Source organism: Pseudochaenichthys georgianus, unplaced genomic scaffold (genome assembly GCF_902827115.2).
Source record: "Pseudochaenichthys georgianus unplaced genomic scaffold, fPseGeo1.2 scaffold_350_arrow_ctg1, whole genome shotgun sequence".
NCBI lineage: Eukaryota > Metazoa > Chordata > Actinopteri > Perciformes > Channichthyidae > Pseudochaenichthys > Pseudochaenichthys georgianus.
This window is the reverse complement of record NW_027262960.1, coordinates 1-24,789: the sequence shown is the minus strand read 5'-3', so window position 1 is coordinate 24,789 and position 24,789 is coordinate 1. Positions and strand designations below refer to the sequence as shown.

The 24,789-nt window shown below is 45.2% G+C and overlaps 1 protein-coding gene across 1 annotated transcript; it reads left to right on the top strand.

Moving 5' to 3' along the window:
• Positions 1–7,119: 7,119 nt before the first annotated feature.
• On the top strand, positions 7,120–20,695 carry LOC117442218 (alpha-aspartyl dipeptidase). The gene is made up of 9 exons (XM_034078217.2): positions 7,120–7,311; positions 7,967–8,063; positions 8,353–8,441; positions 9,308–9,382; positions 10,428–10,507; positions 10,835–11,008; positions 17,051–17,110; positions 20,207–20,289; positions 20,546–20,695. The coding sequence occupies exons 2-9, from the start codon at positions 7,969–7,971 to the stop codon at positions 20,604–20,606; spliced, it is 717 nt and encodes a 238-aa protein (XP_033934108.1). The 5' UTR covers positions 7,120–7,311; positions 7,967–7,968; the 3' UTR covers positions 20,607–20,695.
• Positions 20,696–24,789: the final 4,094 nt, after the last annotated feature.

Below are 24,789 nucleotides of genomic sequence, written 5' to 3'. Positions count from 1 at the left end.
ACAGAGGGTGTAAGGACAGAGGGTCTAAAGACCAGTTTGAATAAAAATGGTGACAGGCAGAGGATGTAGGGATGAAGGGATGAGGGAGATGAATAGGGGTGAGGGATGAAGGGGTGAGGGATGAAGGGAGATAAATAAGGGTGAGGGATGAGGGAGATAAATAGGGATGAAGGGGTGAGGGAGATAAATAGGGGTGAGGGATGAAGGGGTGAGGGATGAAGGGAGATAAATAAGGATGAAGGGGTGAGGGAGATAAATAGGGGTGAGGGATGGAGGGATGAAGGGGTGAGGGATGAAGGGGTGAGGGAGATACATAGGCGTGGCCTTGCGCCTGAACCTAGATTAACAAGTTAACTTCATTTATTGTTATTATATGTTTTATTTTCATGTTTGTAATTTTCTTTAATCAATAAATGTTGAGTCTTTAAATTTCAACAATTTGTGATGTTTTTCTGAAAGAGTGCCACACCATCTGTGGCAGAGTTCACGTTAACATCGTGCGCAGCACGAAGAAGACATCGCATTCCGCCTTCAGCGAGAGCTTCTCCACTTTCAACGTTTCACTACATCGACTTTAACACTCAGTGAGCAGACACCTGGACGCCTGAGGGGCTGCCGTGCTGCAGGGCTGCAGCAGCTACACACCGTGTGTGTAGCTGCTGCAGGGCTGCAGCAGCTACACACCGTGTGTGTAGCTGCTGCAGCCCTGCACCAGCTACACACCGTGTGTGTAGCATCTACACTAGCTCAATACTAGACTGGTAAAGGGTCTGATTCATTCTTTCAACGCTGAATACATGTACACCTTGATATATTTCATTATTCATGTGTGTGTGTGTGTGTGTGTGTGTGTGTGTGTGTGTGTGTGTGTGTGAATGTGTGTGTGTGTGTGTGTGTGTGTGTGTGTGTGTGAATGTGTGTGTGTGAGTGTGTGTGTGTGTGTGTGTGTGTGTGTGTGTGTGTGTGTGTGTGTGTGTGAGTGAGAGTGTGTGTGTGTGTGTGTCTCTCTGTGTCACACTCCAACTCCAAGAACTTGGAGTTTCAGGCTCTGCACTTTCCCTCCTCACCTCATACCTCAAAGACCGCACCTACAGGGTAGCTTGGAGAGGGTCGGAGTCCGACCCTTGTCAATTAACTACAGGGGTCCCTCAGGGCTCTGTTCTTGGTCCCCTCCTCTTCTCCCTGTACACAAACTCGCTCGGATCTGTCATTAGCCCGCATGGTTTTTCATACCACTGCTACGCTGACGACACCCAATGAGTCCTGCCCTTCCCCCGCTCAGAGACCCAGGTCGTCGCTCAGAGACCCAGGTCGTCGCTCGCATCTCTGCTCGTCTAGCTGACATCTCTCAGTGGATGTCTGCTCATCACCTCAAGCTCAACCTCGACAAAACTGAAGTGCTTTTCCTTCCGGGAAAAGATTGTCCCTCTCTCGACCTGACTATCAACATCGGCACCTCTGTTGTTTCCCCGACTCAGACTGCAAGGAATCTGGGCGTGACCCTAGATAACAACCTGTCCTTCACTGCAAACATCGCTGCTGCAGATACACGCTTTACAGCATCAGGAGGATGCGTCCCCAGCTGACCCAGAGAGCCACGCAGGTTCTGGTCCAGGCTCTCATCATCTCACGCCTAGACTACTGCAGCTCCCTCCTGGCTGGTCTACCTGCATGTGCCATCCGACCTCTTTCACCCAGAATGCAGCGGCTCGTCTGGTCTTCAACATTCCTGAATGTTCCACACCACGCCGCTCCTCCGCTCCCTCCACTGGCTTCCGGTAACTGCTAGAATCCACTTCAAGACACTGGTGCTTGCGTACCATGCTGCGAATGGATCTGGCCCTTCCTACATCCAGGACATGGTTAAACCGTACACCCCAGCACGTGCACTCCGCTCTGCATCAGCCAATCAGCTCGCTGCACCCTCGCTGCGAAGGGGACCCAAGTTCCCATCAGCAGAAACACGTGGGTTTGCTGTCCTGGCTCCAAGATGGTGGAATGAGCTCCCCATCAGGACAGCAGAAAGCTCACACACCTTCCAGACTGAAGACTCATCTCTTTCGACTCCACCTCGAGGATAGAACTACTAACAAAGCACTTATATACTAACAAAGGACTGGCTCCTCTAAAGCCAGCTGAGTAGCACTTGAAATGTTTGGCTCTATGAAACCTGATGTACTTTATGATTCTGTTTTCTTCAAGGTTGTATTTTGTTGGTCGAACGCACTTATTGTGAGTCGCTTTGGATAAAAGCCTCAGCTAAATGTGATGTGATGTAATATAAATGTAATGTTCTATATTCACCTTGCAGGTGCAACTCTGTGGCTTGCATCCTGGATTATATGTTTAAGTCATGGATGTTTAAAGTTCATATTTGTCTAATATTAGTTTACTTTTCATTAATGAAGTATGACGCTGCGCTGTCAGTACACTTGTCCCTGTTTGTGATTGGTCAAATGTAGCTAACCCCGCCCCTTTCACGTGAACGCGCTCTCAGCTGGAGAGAGAAACCCTGGCTTGATTTACCGAGTTGATAACCAGCGTCGTAGGACCGCTTAGCGAGATCTCGTTTGTTAGGGTTAGTGAAGATAACTCAAACATATCCAGGGTCTGTGGAACTGGCTTCGTAGCACACAGGGCACAGGTGGCTTCGTAGCACACAGGGCACAGGTGGCTTCGTAGCACACAGGGCACAGGTGGCTTCGTAGTACAGGGCACAGGTGGCTGCATAGCAGCGCTAATATCAAAGACACAAACATTATAGGTTACATTATATTTTTATTTTACCAGGATGCAGTGACAAAAATATTTGGGAAGGCTTATGCTGCGTTCACACCGGACGCGATGCGATGTTTGGGGGCGGCGCGATTACCTGTAAAGTCAATGCAGAGACGCGGACAGACGTGAATTCGCTCCGACGGCGAGCATGAAGCGGTGGACGCGGCGCGAATCACGTGATTGAGGCGATTGAAGGGGGCCGCGGCAAACGCGAGGGTTTCAATTTGTTCAACTCGAGCGTCAAATTCACGTGGCGCGTTCTCGCGGAAGCCAATCAGCGGTGAGGATCTCAGCCTGTGTCACTGACGTTCAACCAGAAAACATCAGCCGTTAGCTGTTAGCAGTTAGCACACAGAGATCACAGCTCCTCATATCTGTTCAGAAACTAGACAGAAGTTAAAGAAGAACAAACCACAGACCGCCTGTGTCATGGAGAATACAGTCGCTGCTTTATTTATGTCTGCAGGCCGTTGTTATGAGTGTGGAGTGAGCATATACAACGTTAGCTTAGCCTGGTCGACCCAAGCTCCATTCAGAAAACAAGCATTTTAAAAGGTGTTTCGCCTGTTGTGTATATTTACTGATTGTTGCAAAAACGATGAAGCTTATAAATGTATGGTTTTAAAACTAAAAGAGGTTTACAAAAAAGAAACGCAATTAAAGATATTTGGAGTTTTATTTCATTTGAAACCGTTGTTACCTAAAGTCCGGGCATGTCCTGTGTCTGCCGGAGAGAGGGGAGTTTGTTGCCGCTGTTTTTACATCCTCCGCCTGAAAGAAGGGAGCCTCGTTCAGCTCCGAGTGTCACTCCCTCACGAAGTGGAGTGGGATGGGTGTGGTTTGGAATTAGGCCTAAGACACATCAGTCCAGTTCTGAAGTCTTTACACTAGCGTCCTGTCTGTCAGAGGCTTCAACATACTGCCGTTTCAGAAAGCACTGAACGGGTTAGCCCCAAAACACATTTCTGACCTGCTGCTAAATGAAGAACCATCCGGATCTCTCAGGTCTTCTGGTCTGCTCTCTGTCCCCAGAGGTCTTCTGGTCTGCTCTCTGTCCACAGAGCCAGATCTATCAGGTCTTCTGGTCTGCTCTCAGTCCCCAGGTCTGCTCCCTGTCCCCAGAGTCAGATCTGTCAGGTCTTCTGGTCTGCTCTCAGTCCCCAGAGCCAGATCTATCAGGTCTTCTGGTCTGCTCTCAGTCCCCAGGTCTGCTCCCTGTCCCCAGAGTCAGATCTCTCAGGTCTTCTGGTCTGCTCTCTGTCCACAGAGCCAGATCTATCAGGTCTTCTGGTCTGCTCTCAGTCCCCAGAGGTCTTCTGGTCTGCTCTCTGTCCACAGAGCCAGATCTATCAGGTCTTCTGGTCTGCTCTCTGTCCCCAGAGGTCTTCTGGTCTGCTCTCTGTCCACAGAGCCAGATCTATCAGGTCTTCTGGTCTGCTCTCAGTCCCCAGGTCTGCTCCCTGTCCCCAGAGTCAGATCTGTCAGGTCTTCTGGTCTGCTCTCTGTCCCCAGAGCCAGATCTATCAGGTCTTCTGGTCTGCTCTCTGTCCCCAGAGTCAGATCTCTCAGGTCTTCAGGTCTGCTCCCTGTCCCCAGAGTCAGATCTCTCAGGTCTTCTGGTCTGCTCCCTGTCCCCAGAGTCAGATCTCTCAGGTCTTCAGGTCTGCTCCCTGTCCCCAGAGTCAGATCTCTCAGGTCTTCTGGTCTGCTCTCTGTCCCCAGAGTCAGATCTCTCAGGTCTTCTGGTCTGCTCTCTGTCCCCAGAGCCAGAACTCTCAGGTCTTCTGGTCTGCTCTCTGTCCCCAGAGTCAGATCACTCAGGTCTTCTGGTCTGCTCTCTGTCCCCAGAGTCAGATCTCTCAGGTCTTCTGGTCTGCTCTCTGTCCCCAGAGTCAGATCTCTCAGGTCTTCTGGTCTGCTCTCTGTCCCCAGAGTCAGATCTCTCAGGTCTTCAGGTCTGCTCTCTGTCCCCAGAGTCAGATCTCTCAGGTCTTCTGGTCTGCTCTCTGTCCCCAGAGCCAGAACTCTCAGTTCTTCAGGTCTGCTCTCTGTCCCCAGAGTCAGAACCCTCAGGTCTTCTGGTCTGCTCTCTGTCCCCAGAACCAGATCTCTCAGGTCTTCTGGTCTGCTCTCTGTCCCCAGAACCAGATCTCTCAGGTCTTCTGGTCTGCTCTCTGTCCCCAGAACCAGATCTCTCAGGTCTTCTGGTCTGCTCTCTGTCCCCAGAACCAGATCTCTCAGGTCTTCAGGTCTGCTCTCTGTCCCCAGAGTCAGATCTCTCAGGTCTTCTGGTCTGCTCTCTGTCCCCAGAGCCAGAACCCTCAGGTCTTCTGGTCTGCTCTCTGTCCCCAGAGTCAGATCTCTCAGGTCTTCAGGTCTGCTCTCTGTCCCCAGAGTCAGATCTCTCAGGTCTTCTGGTCTGCTCCCTGTCCCCAGAGCCAGAACCCTCAGGTCTTCTGGTCTGCTCTCTGTCCCCAGAGTCAGATCTCTCAGGTCTTTTGGTCTGCTCTCTGTCCCCAGAGTCAGATCTCTCAGGTCTTTTGGTCTGCTCTCTGTCCCCAGAGTCAGATCTCTCAGGTCTTCTGGTCTGCTCTCTGTCCCCAGAGCCAGAACTCTCAGGTCTTCTGGTCTGCTCTCTGTCCCCAGAGTCAGAACTCTCAGGTCTTCTGGTCTGCTCTCTGTCCCCAGAGTCAGATCTCTCAGGTCTTCTGGTCTGCTCTCTGTCCCCAGAGTCAGATCTCTCAGGTCTTCTGGTCTGCTCTTTGTCCCCAGAGTCAGATCTCTCAGGTCTTCTGGTCTGCTCTCTGTCCCCAGAGCCAGAACTCTCAGGTCTTCTGGTCTGCTCTTTGTCCCCAGAGTCAGATCTCTCAGGTCTTCTGGTCTGCTCTTTGTCCCCAGAGTCAGATCTCTCAGGTCTTCTGGTCTGCTCTCTGTCCCCAGAGCCAGAACTCTCAGGTCTTCTGGTCTGCTCTCTGTCCCCAGAGTCAGATCTCTCAGGTCTTCTGGTCTGCTCTTTGTCCCCAGAGTCAGATCTCTCAGGTCTTCTGGTCTGCTCTCTGTCCCCAGAGTCAGATCTCTCAGGTCTTCTGGTCTGCTCTTTGTCCCCAGAGTCAGATCTCTCAGGTCTTCTGGTCTGCTCTCTGTCCCCAGAGCCAGAACTCTCAGGTCTTCAGGTCTGCTCTCTGTCCCCAGAGTCAGATCTCTCAGGTCTTCTGGTCTGCTCTCTGTCCCCAGAGTCAGATCTCTCAGGTCTTCTGGTCTGCTCTCTGTCCCCAGAGTCAGATCTCTCAGGTCTTCTGGTCTGCTCTCTGTCCCCAGAGTCAGATCTGTCAGGTCTTCTGGTCTGCTCTCTGTCCCCAGAGTCAGATCTCTCAGGTCTTCTGGTCTGCTCTCTGTCCCCAGAGTCAGATCTCTCAGGTCTTCTGGTCTGCTCTCTGTCCCCAGAGTCAGATCTCTCAGGTCTTCTGGTCTGCTCTCTGTCCCCAGAGTCAGATCTCTCAGGTCTTCAGGTCTGCTCTCTGTCCCCAGAGTCAGATCTCTCAGGTCTTCTGGTCTGCTCTCTGTCCCCAGAGTCAGATCTCTCAGGTCTTCTGGTCTGCTCTCTGTCCCCAGAGTCAGATCTCTCAGGTCTTCTGGTCTGCTCTCTGTCCCCAGAGTCAGATCTCTCAGGTCTTCTGGTCTGCTCTCTGTCCCCAGAGTCAGAACTAAACGTGGAGAAGTTCAGTTATTATGCTCCAAACATCTGGAACACACTCCCAGAAACCTGCAGGTCCGCTACAACTCTGACTACATTTAAATCCAGCTGAAAACTTGATGCTTTTAATGGAACTTTTGACATGTTGTGTTATTCATGTTTTATTTTCTTTGCTTTTGAATGACTGCTTTTAAATGCCATTTTATAATATGTTTCTGCTGCACTATTTCTTAATGTCTCTCATTTCTGTAGAGCACTTTGAATTGCCTTGTGCTGAAAGGTGCTGTATAAATAAACTTGCCTTGCTACGGATGAGATGAGGTCTTGTTTCACAGCCCGAAGCAGGAGTCTGTTCCCCCGAGCAGCTTCCTACACAGAGGGGGAACATGATGTGTGTTCAGTTCCTAATTCACCCACTAGGTGGCAGGGGAGATCCTGAGATGATGTGATGCAAGTTTGGTGAAAACACAATCTGAAGAAGAGTTGAGAAAAGTAAAGAATTCTTTACATTACAGCGTGTGTGTGTGTGTGTGTGTGTGTGTGTGTGTGTGTGTGCGTGTGCGTGTGTTACCTTTTTTTACATTCTGTATTTTTTATGTTTTTCTTTTACTCTGAAAGCAGTTCTTCCATCACTGAGCATGCGCAGTGTGTGCAGAAGTTGTTGTGAAGTGGGACGGGAATACCCGGGAGGGGGGCGTTCATGAAACCTCGACCCCGCAGTGACGTCACACCTGTCCGCGCGCTGCCTGCCTCACACACAGGCTGAGCTCAGGTGTGTGACCGGCGGACTGTGAGCCCCTGGTAGTGTTTCCTTCCAGAGACGCTACAACTGAGTCTGGGTAGGTGTGTGTGTGTGTGTGTGTGTGTGTTTGTTTGTCTGTGTGTGCGTGTGTGTAGGCGTGTTTGTTTGTGTGTGAGTTTGTGTGTTTGTGTCTGTGTGCATTTGTGTGTGTGTATGTGTGTGCGTTTATGTGGCTGTGTGTGTGTGTTTGTGTCTGTGTGTGTGTGTTTGAGTCTGTCTGTCTGTCTGTCTGTCTGTCTGTCTGTCTGTCTGTCTGTCTGTCTGTCTGTCTGTCTGTGTGTGTGTGTGTGTGTGTGTGTGTGTGTCTTTATTATATTGTATCTTTATATAAAGAGCACATTTGAACTTAACATGTTTGAGATATTTGTATTCCATTGTGTGTGTGTGTGTGTCTGTGTGTTTGAGTCTGTGTGTGTGTGCGTGCGCGTGTGCGTGCGTGTTTGTGCGTGCGTGTGTGTGCGTGCGTGTGTGTGCGTGCGTGTGTGTGTGCGCCTGCGTGTGTGTGCGTGTGTGTGCCTTTATGTGTGTGCGTGCGTGTGTGTGCGTGTGTGCCTTTATGTATGTGTGTGCATGTGTGTGTCTGTGTGTGTGTGTGTATGTGTGCGTGCGTGTGTGTGTATGTGTGCGTGTGTGTGTGTGTGTGTGTGTGCCTTTATGTGTGTGCGTGTGTCTGTGTGTGTGTGTGTGTGCAGAGATGCAGAGGAGGCTCCTGCTGGTGTCTAACTCCACCCTGCACGGCGGCGGGTATCTGGAGCACTGTCAGGGAAACATCTCACAGTTTTTCGGACGGTGCGTTTCCTGCAGCGCTTCCACTTCCTGTCACCTGATCACTCTCCTCACAACGACTGCATGTTGACCTTTAGGCTTTGGACACGACGTGAACATTAGAGACTCGAAAACAAACATCTCATGATAGAAAATAAATCAGAACTAAAGATTAAAATAGCACGAAAGATAAGACTGTCCGACAAGTACACACTCTGAAGAGGCTAGGCACGGCTAACACATTATGAATATTACTCAAGGTGTGAGCGTGGATGTTAACGTGCCTTTGATGAACGTTTGTGTTTTCCTCAAGAGACGTGAAGAGAGTTCTGTTTGTTCCGTACGCTCTCCACGACAGAGACGCCTACACGAAAACTGCCAGAGACAAGTTCAGCAGTCTGGGTAGGTGTGTGTGTGCACGTGTGTGTTAAAGGTCTCCTATCATGCAAAAGTCACTTTCTGATGTCTTCTCTACATCACCATGTGTCCCCATGTGTCCCCCGTGTGTCCCCGGTGTGTCCCCCGTGTGTCCTCTGTGTGTCCCTGTGTGTCAGGAGACTCTCAAAGTATCAGGAAATAAACCCTCTCTCTTCTCCTCCGTACCCACATCTCTAAAAATGGGGAACAACGGAGCTGATCCAGATTTGCTGCGTCATGACCACATTACTAAAATGTGGGCGGGCTTTAGACCCACGGGCCAATCAGAAGTGTTGCTGTCAGAAACAATGAGACGTGTTCTGGAAGTGATATGGTCTGTGTTCCCATTAGCATGCTAGCACTCAGAGCTAACCTGTGCTGGAGAGAGAGTGTGAGGAAGCAGGAAATCAAAAGGAAGTCACCTCGTGGTAAACCAGAGAGAGAGAGAGAGAGAGAGAGAGAGAGAGAGAGAGAGAGAGAGAGAGAGAGAGAGAGAGAGAGAGAGAGAGAGAGAGAGAGAGAGAGAGAGTTTGAGCTCCATCCTGTTTCAGAGAGGATCCTTGATGTGGTTTGGAACAGGATGTGGAGTTTCATCACGGCAGCATTTAGCTGAGTTTCTGAGTGTGTCTTTTTTTCCCTATATTTTAAAAAGCTTTCTCTTTTTATATTGTCCATTTATTTTCATTGTGTTATCCTGAGTATTTTTCTGTATTTTGTCTGTGTATTTTCTTTCCTACATATTCTTTGTTATATTGAATATTTTATGTGTATTTTTCCTTTGTGTCCGTGCATTAGTTTATAATAAACTAAACGATGTTATTTCCCAATGATGCCGTGTTTGGCCCCTGCAGGTTACGAGGTGGACGGGATCCACGAGGCCCCGGACCCCGTCGCCGCTGTGAGGGAGGCTGAGGGGATCTTTATAGGTGAGGAGCAGCTGACGTACCTGTGGACGTACCTGTGGACGAACCTGTAGACGAACCTGTAGACCTACCTGTGGACGTACCTGTGGACGTACCTGTAGACCTACCTGTAGACGTACCTGTAGACCTACCTGTGGACGTACCTGTGGACGTACCTGTAGACGTACCTGTAGACGTACCTGTAGACGTACCTGTAGACGTACCTGTAGACCTACCTGTGGACGTACCTGTGGACGTACCTGTAGACGTACCTGTAGACGTACCTGTAGACGTACCTGTAGACGTACCTGTAGACCTACCTGTGGACGTACCTGTGGACGTACCTGTAGACGTACCTGTAGACGTACCTGTAGACCTACCTGTAGGACGTTACCTGTGGGACATTACCTGTAGGACGTTACCTGTAGGACGTTACCTGTAGGACGTTACCTGTAGGACGTTACCTGTAGGACGTTACCTGTAGGGACGTTACCTGTAGGACGTTACCTGTAGGACATTACCTGTAGGACATTACCTGTAGGACATTACCTGTAGGACATTACCTGTAGGACGTTACCTGTAGGACGTTACCTGTAGGACATTACCTGTAGGACGTTACCTGTAGGACGTTACCTGTGGGACGTTACCTGTAGGACGTTACCTGTAGGACGTTACCTGTAGGACATTACCTGTAGGACATTACCTGTGGGACATTACCTGTAGGACGTTACCTGTAGGACGTTACCTGTAGGACATTACCTGTAGGACGTTACCTGTAGGACGTTACCTGTAGGACTTACCTGTAGGGACGTTACCTGTAGGACATTACCTGTAGGACATTACCTGTAGGACATTACCTGTAGGACGTTACCTGTAGGGACGTTACCTGTAGGACATTACCTGTAGGACGTTACCTGTAGGACAGTACCTGTAGACGTACCTGTAGACGAACCTGTAGACGAACCTGTGGACGTACCTGTGGACGTACCTGTGGACGTACCTGTAGACGTACCTGTGGACGTACCTGTGGACGTACCTGTAGATGTGAATGTCGGTGTGTGTGTTTCAGGAGGAGGAAACACTTTCCGACTGCTGAAGAGTCTCTATGACAACAAGGTGCTGACACAGATCAGGAAGAGAGTGCTGGAGGTGAGACACACACACACACACACACACACACACACACACACACACACACACACACACACACACACACACACACACACACACACACACACACACACACACACACACACACACACACACACACACACACACACACACACACACACACACACACACACCACACACACACACACACACACACACACACACACACACACACACACACACACACACACACACACACACACACACACACACACACACACACACACACACACACACACACACACACACACACACGTCCATGGCAGCAGCATGAATCTACTCACCCCCTCCCCCCCTCCCCCCCAGGATGGTGTCCCCTACATGGGTTCCAGCGCCGGCACCAACGTGGCGACGGTCAGCATCAACACCACCAACGACATGCCCATCGTGTGCCCGCCCTGCTTCTCCGCCCTGAGCCTCGTCCCCTTCAACATCAACCCCCACTTCCTGGACCCCGACCCCCACAGCCGCCACATGGGGGTGCGTCCCAAAACTCAATGAGCAAAACCCCTATTTACTTTATTGTCAGCAGTTTGTAATAATCTACTCAGCAGTGCGGGGAACCTGGTCGCGTTGAGCACCCGACGTTCTGTCAGAATCAGAATCAGGTTTATCTCCAGGTGGGTTGGCGCGTACGAGGAATTTGACTTGGTGTCGTGGTGCGTACAAGTCAAACAGAAACGTAAAACACAGATAGAAAACTATTTTAACAAAACTACAATAACATATAAAAAATATAGCAGTATTTACATCGAGATAGAAAGAATACAAATATGTGCAGTTATACGAAAACAAGATATTGTGTGCATTAATTATGATAGAAATGTACAGTAGGGTCTCCAGCACATGGAAACTGCCGGATGCTAACCTGCACATGTTGGCAATTTGCACAATTAGCATCATGCCGTTATGGCTTGGACCATGTTGTGTGTTTTTGGACGTTATTGAGGATGTTGAATACATTTCTGACATGTTTAGCATCAAAAACGTCAGTTGTAAGTCCCCTAAAACGATCAAATGGACCCAAAATGTATCAAAAGCAGCTCGGCGATACAGAATCAGAATTGGTCCGGCATGCCATCATAAAGAGTAAGCTAACTTATTAAACATAAAGACAAATAAGTACACATCCGTGGCTCAAAGTGAGAAGCGGCAACATAAAAAAGACATAAGGTGTTGAGGCGTTATTCAAAACAGGTTTGCGCCGTGGATTGCAACAGAAGGCGCCTGCACTGCAGCAAAGTAAGAATAAAAGATTATGTTCTGCGTTACAGTATTAGTTAAGTTGTCTCCTATGAAATAACTCGACTGCATCCTCAAAAGACGTTCTACGGATGGCAGGTTCTTTGTGTGAATGCTGAGAACTCTTCACACCATATGTTCTTCGACTGTTAAATCTGTATTGGCTTTCCCCCCCACTCTCCCGATCTCCGTTCAGACGCCACAACGTTCAGCTCGATTACGAATCGACGGCCATTACTCCCGGCATTCATAACTTTCGTAACACGTCTTTGAGCATTAGGAAAAGTGTTGCCCATAATTCTCCCACATGTTGGTATTTAGTTCAGCGTCAGCGTTTCAGCATTCTCACGGCAATTTCCTCAGGAATCGCATCCTCTAGTTCAGTGGTTCTCAACTGGTGGGTCGCATTTTGTGAGTGAAGAAAAGAATATTGAATAAAACATAATTTCCAAACTTTTATTTTGAAGGCCCGATTTTCTAACGCTGTTACGGCCCGTCCACACTACAGCGTCGACAGCATCGGAAGCGTCGACAACTCCAATCTGCCCATTCACTTTCAATGGGGGGACGTCACGTTGCCTCGCTTTTTCGCCGAACTGAATTGTGGGTAGCAGAGCGGTCCGTCTCCGCCGCCAGAAGTTGAACAATGTTCAACTTCTGACGCCGGAGTAGCCAGCGCCAGCCAATCAAATCCCGTTTCTGAAAATCTGACAGCTGAAGCCGTAGCCAATCAAATCGCGTCTAAGCTGGGAGAGATATCCCGCCGTTCATTTCTATATTTCAAAAAAAGTTGGAGGAGAAACTAACTATCGCCGTAGCAACCACCCGGTTTTGTATGACCAGACCCTCTCCACCTCCCGGGATACAAACCGGAGGAACCAGCATGGAGGGAGGTGGCAGAGGCAGTGGGGGGAACTGGTAGGTCTTCGCCTGTTTGGGGAGTTTATATATATATATATATATATTGCTCCCATAAAATCCCCGGGGGTTTTTGCTTTGTATGTCGGGGGCGGGAGATTCATGTGATTGGTTGTTGGTCGTGTTGCTTGAATAAAATCCCCAAGCTCCAGACACGCCCAGCTCCAAGCTATTTTTTGAAGCTGTAGTGTGGACGCTCCGTAAGGCGTTAGACCGAGTCTTCTGGCCAATCAGAATCAAGATGGTTGCCGGAAGTCCCCACGGAGAATAGCTTTGCGGTAGAACTATTCTTTATACGTCCATGGGTACAACTTCAGATACAAATGAACGCGTAATGAAATACGACCCCCGGTTTGATGACTGACAGCTCACAGAACAATGGGGGCTATCTCCCCTCACCCACAAAGTACTTCACAGACTCTCCTCTCTGCTCTCTCTCTGTGAGGAGCAGCGAGCTGTCGGAACAGTGAAAACAAACAATGGCATCAAATATTATTAATATGTCGGGTAGTAATAGATGTATTTATTTTCTTCTCAGCGTTCCATCATCTCATTAAACCTTTAAAGCATTCTTCAGTTCTGTGAAGGGATATGAGGGAGATATGCACTGTACTTCACTTTCATTAATATTGTTTGCTGAAAAGCGTATATATATTACAGCACCATTTTTTGTTGAATAGATTTGAGTGGTTCAACATTTCAGGTCGCGATTTATTGACTAAGGAAAAAGTGGGACCCGAGGCCAGTTGAGAACCACTGCTCTAGCTCCTGTCGCCTCCTTCCTGTGGTTCCTCTCTGCCACGTGAGATGTACTTTGTGACTTTACAGCAAGTGACTGAGAGTAGAAATCATAAAGGACTGATAAAAGGAAGCAACTGATAACCCCTCAGCCAATCAGAGCCAGCTAGATGATCACAGAGTTCAGTGTTGAGACGCTCAGCGATTTACTGCAGGCTTCTCTCTAAGCATCTGATTGGAGTCCTTCTTCATTGCCAGCTGGAGAGGAAACAAGTTATCACAATCACAAGAGACAACTGCACCCTTATTCATCCAACACACAGATTTAGTTAAGTTAGAAGTACTCAGATCTTGTACTTGAGTAAAAGTAGAAGTACTCAGATCTTGTCTTGAGTAAAAGTAAAAGTACTCAGATCTTGTACTTGAGTAAAAGTAGAAGTACTCAGATCTTGTAGTAAAAGTAGAAGTACTCAGATCTTGTACTTGAGTGAAAGTAGAAGTACTCAGATCTTGTACTTGAGTAAAAGTAGAAGTACTCAGATCTTGTACTTGAGTGAAAGTAGAAGTACTCAGATCTTGTACTTGAGTAAAAGTAGAAGTACTCAGATCTTGTACTTGAGTAAAAGTAGAAGTACTCAGATCTTGTACTTGAGTAAAAGTAGAAGTACTCAGATCTTGTAGTAAAAGTAGAAGTACTCAGATCTTGTACTTGAGTGAAAGTAGAAGTACTCAGATCTTGTACTTGAGTACAAGTAGAAGTACTCAGATCTTGTACTTGAGTGAAAGTAGAAGTACTCAGATCTTGTACTTGAGTACATGTAGAAGTACTCAGATCTTGTAGTAAAAGTAAAATTACTGAGATCTTGTACTTGAGAAAAAGTAGAAGTACTCAGATCTTGTAGTAAAAGTAGAAGTACTCAGATCTTATACTTGAGTAAAAGTAGAAGTACTCAGATCTTGTACTTGAGTGAAAGTAGAAGTACTCAGATCTTGTAGTAAAAGTAGAAGTACTCAGATCTTATACTTGAGTAAAAATAGAAGTACTCAGATCTTGTACTTGAGTAAAAGTAGAAGTACTCAGATCTTGTTCTTGAGTGAAAGCAGAAGTACTCAGATCTTGTACTTGAGTAAAAGTAGAAGTACTCAGATCTTGTACTTGAGTAAAAGTAGTAGAAGTACTCAGATCTTGTACTTGAGTGAAAGTAGAAGTACTCAGATCTTGTACTTGAGTAAAAGTAGAAGTACTCAGATCTTGTAGTAAAAGTAGAAGTACTCAGATCTTATACTTGAGTAAAAATAGAAGTACTCAGATCTTGTACTTGAGTAAAAGTAGAAGTACTCAGATCTTGTTCTTGAGTGAAAGCAGAAGTACTCAGATCTTGTACTTGAGTAAAAGTAGAAGTACTCAGATCTTGTACTTGAGTAAAAGTAGTAGAAGTACTCAGATCTTGTACTTGAGTGAAAGTAGAAGTACTCAGATCTTGTAGTAAAAGTAGAAGTACTCAGATCTTATACTTGAGTAAAAATAGAAGTACTCAGATCTTGTACTTGAGTAAAAGTAGAAGTACTCAGATCTTGTACTTGAGTAAAAGTAGAAGTACTCAGATCTTGTACTTGAGTAAAAGTAGAAGTACTCAGATCTTGTAGTAAAAGTAGAAGTACTCAGATCTTGTACTTGAGTGAAAGTAGAAGTACTCAGATCTTGTACTTGAGTACAAGTAGAAGTACTCAGATCTTGTACTTGAGTGAAAGTAGAAGTACTCAGATCTTGTACTTGAGTACATGTAGAAGTACTCAGATCTTGTAGTAAAAGTAAAATTACTGAGATCTTGTACTTGAGAAAAAGTAGAAGTACTCAGATCTTGTAGTAAAAGTAGAAGTACTCAGATCTTATACTTGAGTAAAAGTAGAAGTACTCAGATCTTGTACTTGAGTGAAAGTAGAAGTACTCAGATCTTGTAGTAAAAGTAGAAGTACTCAGATCTTATACTTGAGTAAAAATAGAAGTACTCAGATCTTGTACTTGAGTAAAAGTAGAAGTACTCAGATCTTGTTCTTGAGTGAAAGCAGAAGTACTCAGATCTTGTACTTGAGTAAAAGTAGAAGTACTCAGATCTTGTACTTGAGTAAAAGTAGTAGAAGTACTCAGATCTTGTACTTGAGTAAAAGTAGAAGTACCAGAGTGTAGGAATACTCTGGTACAGTAAAAGTCCTGCATTCAAAATGTTACTCAAGTCAAAATATACTTAAAGTACGTACTCCAAGTGTATATATATATATATATATATATATATATATAGTTAGTACTCATTCTTCTCAAGACAATGAACTCATTAGGGTTTTAACTTGTACTTGTACTGGTGTATTTTGACGTAGCGTCGCTCCCTGAGCTGCTGCAGAGGCTCAGTGAAACGAAGAAGGACTTTAATCAGATGCTTAGAGAGAAGCCTGCAGTAAATCGCTGAGCGTCTCAACACTGAACTCTGTGATCATCTAGCTGGCTCTGATTGGCTGAGGGGTTATCAGTTGCTTCCTTTTATCAGTCCTTTATGATTTCTACTCTCAGTCACTTGCTGTAAAGTCACAAAGTACATCTCACGTGGCAGAGAGGAACCACAGGAAGGAGGCGACAGGAGCAACTGCTACGGTCATCAAAAGTCAATGCAGCGTCAGCAAATGGAAATACAGTTCAGGCTGAATGGACTGTGGAGGTCCGCCGCTACAGAAACACGACATGCTGACATTAAAACAGATTTCAATTTACTTTATTGATTCCAATTTGGGAAATGATTTGGTTCCAGCAGCATGTTTAAAATGTAATAAAGTAGTATATTAATGAGGAAACATTTCAACATTTGTGGAAAAGTCGAAATGCTACATCAGCAATAGAGAGGTAGAGATATTTCCACCATTAGCATGACTATTGTCTCAGGTTATTGCTCAGACAGGGTGAATGTTTTCTGAGTGTTAAAGCTATTTGTAAAAACGGCTTCAGAAATCAACTGTTTACTATCATGAGTCCGAGGTGACGTTTTAAACCGGAATAAGTCCCTGGGGGAGGATTAGGCAAATGAAGCCGCTGACGTCACTTCTTCTTCTTCTGCTTTGGGTTTACTGGCAGGCCGCAAACCACTTCACGGCGTATACTGCCGCCCGGAGGCCTTCCGAGTAAATCTCCAGAATGCCGACACCTCCTCATCTCCACCGCTCCCATGTTTTCTTTTGTGTTGCCATAAGTTAGTCTCTCTGCGCTGGGCTAATGCTAATAATGCTAATGCGAGGATAATAAAATGGCGGCTTCGCAACACTTTTTGGGAGTTTTACGGGGCGTGGTTTGCAATCCGCCCAGCCAATCAGAAATAGGAACCTTTTTCTCCCACGAAAGTCCCTGCTCTCTAGCGGGACGGAAAAGGGGGTTCAAAGGTTCTCATGAACTAATTTTAATTCCGGCTCTTTTTGGTGTGAACGCGACATTTCGGAACTAAAGTGGGAAAAGTACTGCGGTGTGAACGCGCCTATTGATACTTACACGTTTAGTTGAGCAGGATAATCTCCACTTATTAACACCACTTAAACTCTAATGCTAACTTCATACTGGCTGTATAAAGTGTTGTTTTTGTGCAGGAGAGCAGAGAGCAGAGGATCACCCAGTACCACGAGGAACCAGATACTCCAAGTGTCCTGGTGAGAATGCATTCCTCATTTCACCTGTAAATACAAACTCAAATCTTCTTCCATGATTACACATTTCTACTGGCCTCATTGCCTTTTTAAATAACTGTTTTGCTAGCATCAATTCAAGTCAGCACTTCCTCCAAACATGTTTGACATTAAAAATACTCCAGCAGATCCATGTTACATAATCTCCTCGCCTCTATAGGTGTGCTTTTATTGTGAAAGATTAGCAAGTAGTGTCAGTGATTTCAATGTTCATGTGGAAGAGGATTAGGGCCACATGTTGTTGGAGTCTGAGCGTGGTCTGAAACCCACCCGCGTGTTCGTTGATGAGCTGGTCAGATTTCATAAAAGAAGGAATTCAAAGCACCAGATACAGGGTTAAACAATAATCTGTTTAATGGTAATAGAACAATAAAAATACAGAGCACTCCGGGCTCAGTCCTACCACCGTGTGATATACGTACCACGACAGCCAGTCAGGAAGAGAGCGCCGATTATGAACATTGGGACAGCTTAAATACAAATTCTGTGGGAGGAGTTGTGTTGGTTGCTCCTCCACAGCTATTTGTTATTGGCGATTTCACTTCTGGGCGAGCCCTAGACCGTGAGCTGGTAGTTCCCCATTGGCCAGTTTAACTTCTGGGCGAGCCCTAGACCGTGAGCTGGTAGTTCCCCATTGGCCAGTTTCACTTCTGGGCGAGCCCTAGACCGTGAGCTGGTAGTTCTCCATTGGCCAGTTTAACTTCTGGGCGAGCCCTAGACCGTGAGCTGGTAGTTCCCCATTGGCCAGTTTCACTTCTGGGCGAGCCCTAGACCGTGAGCTGGTGGTTCCCCATTGGCCAGTTTCACTTCTGGGCGAGCCCTAGACCGTGAGCTGGTAGTTCCCCATTGGCCAGTTTCACTTCTGGGCGAGCCCTAGACCGTGAGCTGGTAGTTCCCCATTGGCCAGTTTCACTTCTGGGCGAGCCCTAGACCGTGAGCTGGTGGTTCCCCATTGGCCAGTTTCACTTCTGGGCGAGCCCTAGACCGTGAGCTGGTGGTTCCCCATTGGCCAGTTTCACTTCTGGGCGAGCCCTAGACCGTGAGCTGGTGGTTCCTCATTGGCCAGTTTCACTTCTGGGCGAGCCCTAGACCGTGAGCTGGTAGTTCCCCATTGGCCAGTTTCACTTCTGGGCGAGCCCTAGACCGGGAGCTGGTAGTTCCCCATTGGCCAGTTTCACTTCTGGGCGAGCCCTAGACCGGGAGCTGGTAGTTCCCCATTGGCCAGTTTCACTTCTGGGCGAGCCCTAGACCGTGAGCTGGTGGTTCCCCATTGGCCAGTTTCACTTCTGGGCGAGCCCTAGACCGTGAGCTGGTAGTTCCCCATTGGCCAGTTTCACTTCTGGGCGAGCCCTAGACCGTGAGCTGGTGGTTCCCCATTGGCCAGTTTCACTTCTGGGCGAGCCCTAGACCGTGAGCTGGTAGTTCTCCATTGGCCAGTTTCACTTCTGGGCGAGCCCTAGACCGTGAGCTGGTAGTTCCCCATTGGCCAGTTTCACTTCTGGGCGAGCCCTAGACCGTGAGCTGGTAGTTCTCCATTGGCCAGTTTCACTTCTGGGCGAGCCCTAGACCGTGAGCTGGTAGTTCTCCATTGGCCAGTTTCACTTCTGGGCGAGCCCTAGACCGTGAGCTGGTAGTTCCCCATTGGCCAGTTTCACTTCTGGGCGAGCCCTAGACCGTGAGCTGGTAGTTCTCCATTGGCCAGTTTCACTTCTGGGCGAGCCCTAGACCGTGAGCTGGTAGTTCTCCATTGGCCAGTTTCACTTCTGGGCGAACCCCTAGGCGATGAGTCAGCAGTTGTTAACTCCATCTGTTTCGACCCCTCCTCCATCAGTTCAATACACACAGCTCCACACACATAAAGATATGTCTAAGATATAGTTGTTTATAGTTGACTAATACATGTAAGTTACTTTAATATCAATAATAACGAGGAAAACATTACCTCTGCTCTTAAGCAGTCCTACAGCCATGCTTCTGAAATAGAAACGCACACTCATCCTACCCTCCAGCATTCCAGAGGTTTCAGCTGTTGTCCAAATAAGGATATCCAGCATATATATAGCCACTACAATGAACACACACATAGCTGTGTGCAAACAAGGACATCCAGCATATATATAGCCATGTTCTCCAAATAGTTAGAACAATGCAGCAGGTTTTAACGCACACTCATTTCATCGTGAGCCCCCCACACAAATGTCACCTGCTTTTCCTCTCTGAAAGCTTGGATAGGTTTTAACCGTCCTTGTCCCATGACCTCCCCTGGATCAGCCAACTAAACAAAAGTTAACGGTTCCCATACCCTCAGGCTCTCTTTGGACTTTGCAGGAAATGAATCATTAACTAAGAAGACTTTAACTGGATTATATCCGAGGAAGATCTCTCTTGGAGTTCCCCTGTTAATTGCAAAAACCATTGATGATTAACAAAGAGACTCATGGGCCCCTCTTGATATCTGACTTTCTGCCATTGAAATTTAACACACTTCTTATATATCAGGTGACATAATAAAATGAATATACCAGAAATACGCTGTGTTAAACCTTCTGCTGTAACACTTTACTTCAAATGTGGACATTTTAAACATCTGACCAAACGTTTGAGTTCTGAGGTTAATCTCAGGAATCAGAGAGAGATTCAGAGGGGAAAAGTCAGAATTATAAGAAAAATATAAAAAATTCTGACATATATTCAATATTCTCAAGAAAAGTCTGAATTCTAAGAAGAAGAAAAAAAAAATTCTGAGGGAAATTCACAATGTTATGTGTCCCTAATCCTCTTCCGTAGATTTGAAATAAAAATCAGATTTTCCAATTATTGAAAGAATGAGGATTCTGATGGTAAATCTTTGTAAACTATCAAATGCAAAAGGTTAATATGAAGTTAATACACAATTGGTGTAAGGACAGAACTAGAGCTTTTGGAAATGTACCATATCATTAGTGCACAATATATCTAATGTTATTTACTGTCACACACTGTTCGCCGGCCAAGAAGGTGAAATATATTATTTGTATGACTTTTTATTTGAGGATTTACGGAGATGTTTTGCCTCGCCAGGGTCTGAGGGAGGGGTCTCTGCTGCTGGTGGAGGGAAACAAAGCCACGCTGCTGGGAACCACCAAGGCTCGACTCTTCACCAGGTAACACAAATGGAAAAACCGAAATGTGAAGAATAAAATCTAATTCTGAGGAAAAAAGTTAAAATTCTGAGGAACATTTTGAGAAGAAATTCAACATTGAGGAAAAATTCCGAAAATAAAATAAAACTGTAAATTCAAAAGCAGGACTTTAAGGAGTATTTTCACATTGTTATGAATATTTTTACTGCAGTTTCTGTGTATTTCCTTCAGCTGAAAGTACATCAGTAATAATTATCATGATGCGTTTGTGTTTTAGGGGAAAGCCTACGGTGGATTACGACCCAGGAAGTGACCTCAGCTTCCTCCTGACACATTGACCAATCAGAGGGAAGCAGGATGTGAAGCCCCACCCTTACATTACTCAGAATGGCATTTTGGTCAAAACTAAATAAATATCTTAAATCCATTGTGTCACTGTGCAGAAGTTTTCTGATTTAAGTTAAATTGAATGTATATTCTTTGTGCTACTTTATGTGAAGCTACTTTAAGAATCGGATTAGCTTAGCTTAGCATAAAGACTGGAAACAGGCTCTGTCACAAAGTTGAGAAAATGCATCTAACAGATATGAGTGGTGATGTTCCCCTCATGCAAAAGTATTTCTTTAACGAAACCTGAAGTAAATTAAAAATAACTTATATTTTGTAATAAATCTTTGTGATACAAGAGGAGAAAAAAGTTCTGACAAAAGAAATCCGGAAAAAGTCAGAATTGTAAGAAAAGTCAAGGAATTGAAAAAGTAAAAAAGAATGAGAAACAGTCTGAATTCTGAGAACAAAAATCCGAATTCGGAGAAAAGTCCAGATTCTGAGAAAAAATAGTCAACAATTTGAAAAAAAAGCAAAAATTCTGAGATAAGTCAGAAAATTGAAAGAAGTCATAATTCTGGTAAAACAGGAATGCTTTTATCTGAAAAACATTGTTCCTCTGATAAAACAACATAGACAAAAATAAATGTGAACAAATCTGTTTATTTCAGTTTACAGGTGAAAAGGTTATTTTTTAGGTGAAAGAATACATGCATCAAAAATACTCCTTATGTTCTCCGGGCAGAAAGAAAGAATTAAATACCAAACAAAGGTAAAACAAACCAAGATTTTTTATTGTTAACTGATTTTGCATCTTATTTAGACTTTTCTATAAAAGGGCCTTTTTTTTTTAAATGACGCAGGTTATGAATAATTTCTAACAGGATATGAAAATGACACGGCATAGAACCACATTTCCCCGTATCAAGATAGATTTTCCAACGAGATGTCATGTTGAAGCTTGCCGGTGCGACCAACAACCAATCACATGAATCTCCCGCCCCGGACACACAGGCACGCGGTCTGATTGGCTAGAGCTTGTACTGGTTTATGGTTTGATTGGCTGGTGCTTCCGTCGACGCTTTGAAAGTTGAACTTTTCTCAACTTTCGAAGCGAGCAACGGGGGCAAAGCGAGCAACGGGGGCAAAGCGAGCAACGGGGGCAAAGCGAAGGAACCACAATGCAGTTCGGCAAAGCGTGACGCCACCCCAAGTGAATGGGAAGCGTCTCCGTTGAAGCACGTGACGCTGCCGTGTGGACGTACCGTTAAGGCCCTTGAAATATAAATTGCATATTAATCGAAGGTATTAATACCTCTGTTTTTAAATCCACCACACATTCAGAAAACCATTGACATCATGTCAGTGTTTCATCTAATTTACACTGCTCTCCTGAAATATTTTAATTTGAAATATAACCAGGCGAGTGTTTCACATGTGGTTTAATCGTCTCTCCTCGGTGTGTACGGGCCTTTAGCCACACGTCTATTCTCACTCCTGAATACACGCTAGGTGACGACAGACATCTCACAAATTGCATCTTTTGAGAATATTTTGAAGCGACAGAGTTGAAGGCGACTTCAGTCCTGTTGAACCCTGATGGACATGATATAAATAAAAGTCTCTGTTCGATTGACCTCCATCTCGATGCAAAAACTTAGAGGAATTGATACATATGTGTAAGCAAGTACACATATGCCACATCTGCGGGGGAAATTAAGTTTCAGGACGAAAAACACGTGAATAACAATTAACTAAAAAAACACGCACTGCGATCCAAGTGTTCCCGTGGAGTGATTTCACTGTGATTGTTACTTCATGAAGCTAACCCAATATGGGTAAATTCATAGCCAATTGTTTTGTTTTTCATACATTCACACACACATAATAAAATGGCAACCTGCTTTTTTGCATTTTCACTATCAGAAAAAGCTGCCAGATACAACTCTTAAATTTGATGACAAATAACACTCAAAAACAGCAACAGGTGTAAAGAAGAAAGGCGCCTCAGTGCAGGACAGTTACAGCTGACTGACAGAGGTGTTAAGCCCCGCCCCCTTAGTTGATGTCGCTGCGCTAGTAAACGTTTCTGTTCTTGTTCACCTGCACTATCTTTAATGTCCAGCAGGGGATGACTTTTCTGATTTAATTCAAGTCTATGAAAACATTTTCTTTATTTACCTAATTTTCCTGACGAGTTCAGGGTCTCAAAAGCTAGATTTAAGTCTGGTTCAACACAGCATGACTTTCATTATGGTCCCATTTAGAGTCAAATAGACGATAAGCTGGGTTAGAGACGTAGCCTCTTGTCTAAATGTGTAGCCTTTAACAGGTTTTAAATATACTATGTCATGGCTACATGCTAAGCTAAACAAATAGATCCTGTTAATGCAGACTCTAGCTAGCTAATGTTACCTGGAGTCTGCTAGAGACAAAGCCGCTAATATTAACATAAAAGTTGATAGCATCCCAACTTCAATGAATGAATGAGCCAAAGCTAATGCCGTTAGCTCATGACATGCTAACTCTTTTCTTTGAAAGTAAGGCTTGGTTTCTAAGGTAAAGGCAGCTAGCTGGACATGCTAACGTTTGAGCAGTTTAGTAATGAGCCGTTTACCTATAACCTGGAAAACTAAGAATATATGGAAGTTGAAAAATGCTCCACTTTAAGGAATGTGACTCTGACGGACCTGTCATGCCTGGCTGTGATTGGACGTCACCGTTCAGGGGGGCGGGTCTTATCCCAAAGTCAATTTTACAATTTACAAACTCATCACTGGCATTGATTTTCCACCCAAACATAAAAAATACAAAATAAAACATATTGAAATGAGCAGGACTCAATTTAATTATCATCAGCAAGGGTTTTTTAGAAAAAATACATAAAATAAAATACTGAAAAGACACAAAACCAGCATCCCCAAAGCAGAGCAGTATTGACACTAATCACACCCCCCCCCCCCCCAAAAAACACACAAAGTAAAGTAATATATCAGGGGAAATATATTAATGTAACACTCCTTATCCATATCACACCATAGCAAACTGAACCATCTTTATCCAAAAATAGAGCGCTAATCCGGCGCTATCCATTTGATTTATTGCTAACGCATCATCATATTGCTGTCTCAAAATATATTTTAAACTTCACTAATGTTCTCATTACGTTAAGAGAATAAAGGCCACGACCACAGTCCTCGGGTTGGTCAACACTCATTTGTATTTTTAATAACATTATCTTCATTTTAAATAACGTTGTTTCCATAAACGTACACACATATTGTATTGGAACAGCGACGATTTAATGTTGATTATTGACTTATAAACAAAACGTATCCTCTTAATTAATTCTAGAGCTTTTATTTTAGAGCTTTTATTAAATCACTGTTTTTCATTGCTTTCAACATCTTCCATGGAAGAGTTTAGCTCTTTAAGGAAGCTAGCAGAGATAGCTTCACGGCTAACGTCCTTTAAAAAAAAGCACAGCTTCACTACAGGCTCCAATCATTTCACAAAACAGTGTTGTTGATCGGGGTTAAAAAACAAATGGCCTATCAGCAGTTCTGGACTTTCTGGGCAACGAGTGCCTACAGTTTCATCTTTCCAGGGTCAGAAAATGTGCAAATTAAATATCAGGCCACACTCTGCAGAAAACGTTGGAAACAACAACTTTTTGACCCGTGACGCTTTCAGAGATTCAGTCAAAGGGAGAAGGTGGACAGTTTGGAAACTACTCTTTCCAACTGCTAGTTAGCTTAGCATAAAGACTGTAAACAATGGGAAACAGCTAGCCTCTGACTGATCCAGCACTTCTTAAACTCATACATTAATTGTTTAATGCTTGCAAAAACCCAAATAAAACAACGGTAAATACACAACCCTGTGTAAAAGAACAATTACTGCTTCAACAGATTTCAGATCAACATCATGATTATTATCAAGATATTAAGGTCAGCTGCAGAGAGCCAGGCTAGCTGTTTCCAGTCGTTATGCTAAGCTAACAGGCAGCTAGCTTTAGTTCCATTTGTCTTTTGGCACAAACACAACGTGATTACTAATTAAAAAAAAAACTCCAGTACCGTTTTTCTGCCCCTGGAATACAGTGAACCCTAAAAGGACGACCTTTGACCTCTAGGCGTCCGTGTTGCCGTTCTCCTCCGGCTGCAGCTGCTCCTTCTCAGTGCAATCTTCCTG

What these genes read in the sequence shown, in the direction of transcription:
- LOC117442218 (XM_034078217.2), top strand. Translation starts at nt 7,969, where the DNA reads ATGCAGAGGAGGCTCCTGCTGGTGTCTAACTCCACCCTGCACGGCGGC. An exon ending in ATCTCACAGTTTTTCGGACG is followed by an intron (nt 8,064 to 8,352) that starts GTGCGTTTCCTG and finishes GTTTTCCTCAAG; the next exon opens with AGACGTGAAGAGAGTTCTGT. An exon ending in CCCACAGCCGCCACATGGGG is followed by an intron (nt 11,009 to 17,050) that starts GTGCGTCCCAAA and finishes GTTTTTGTGCAG; the next exon opens with GAGAGCAGAGAGCAGAGGAT.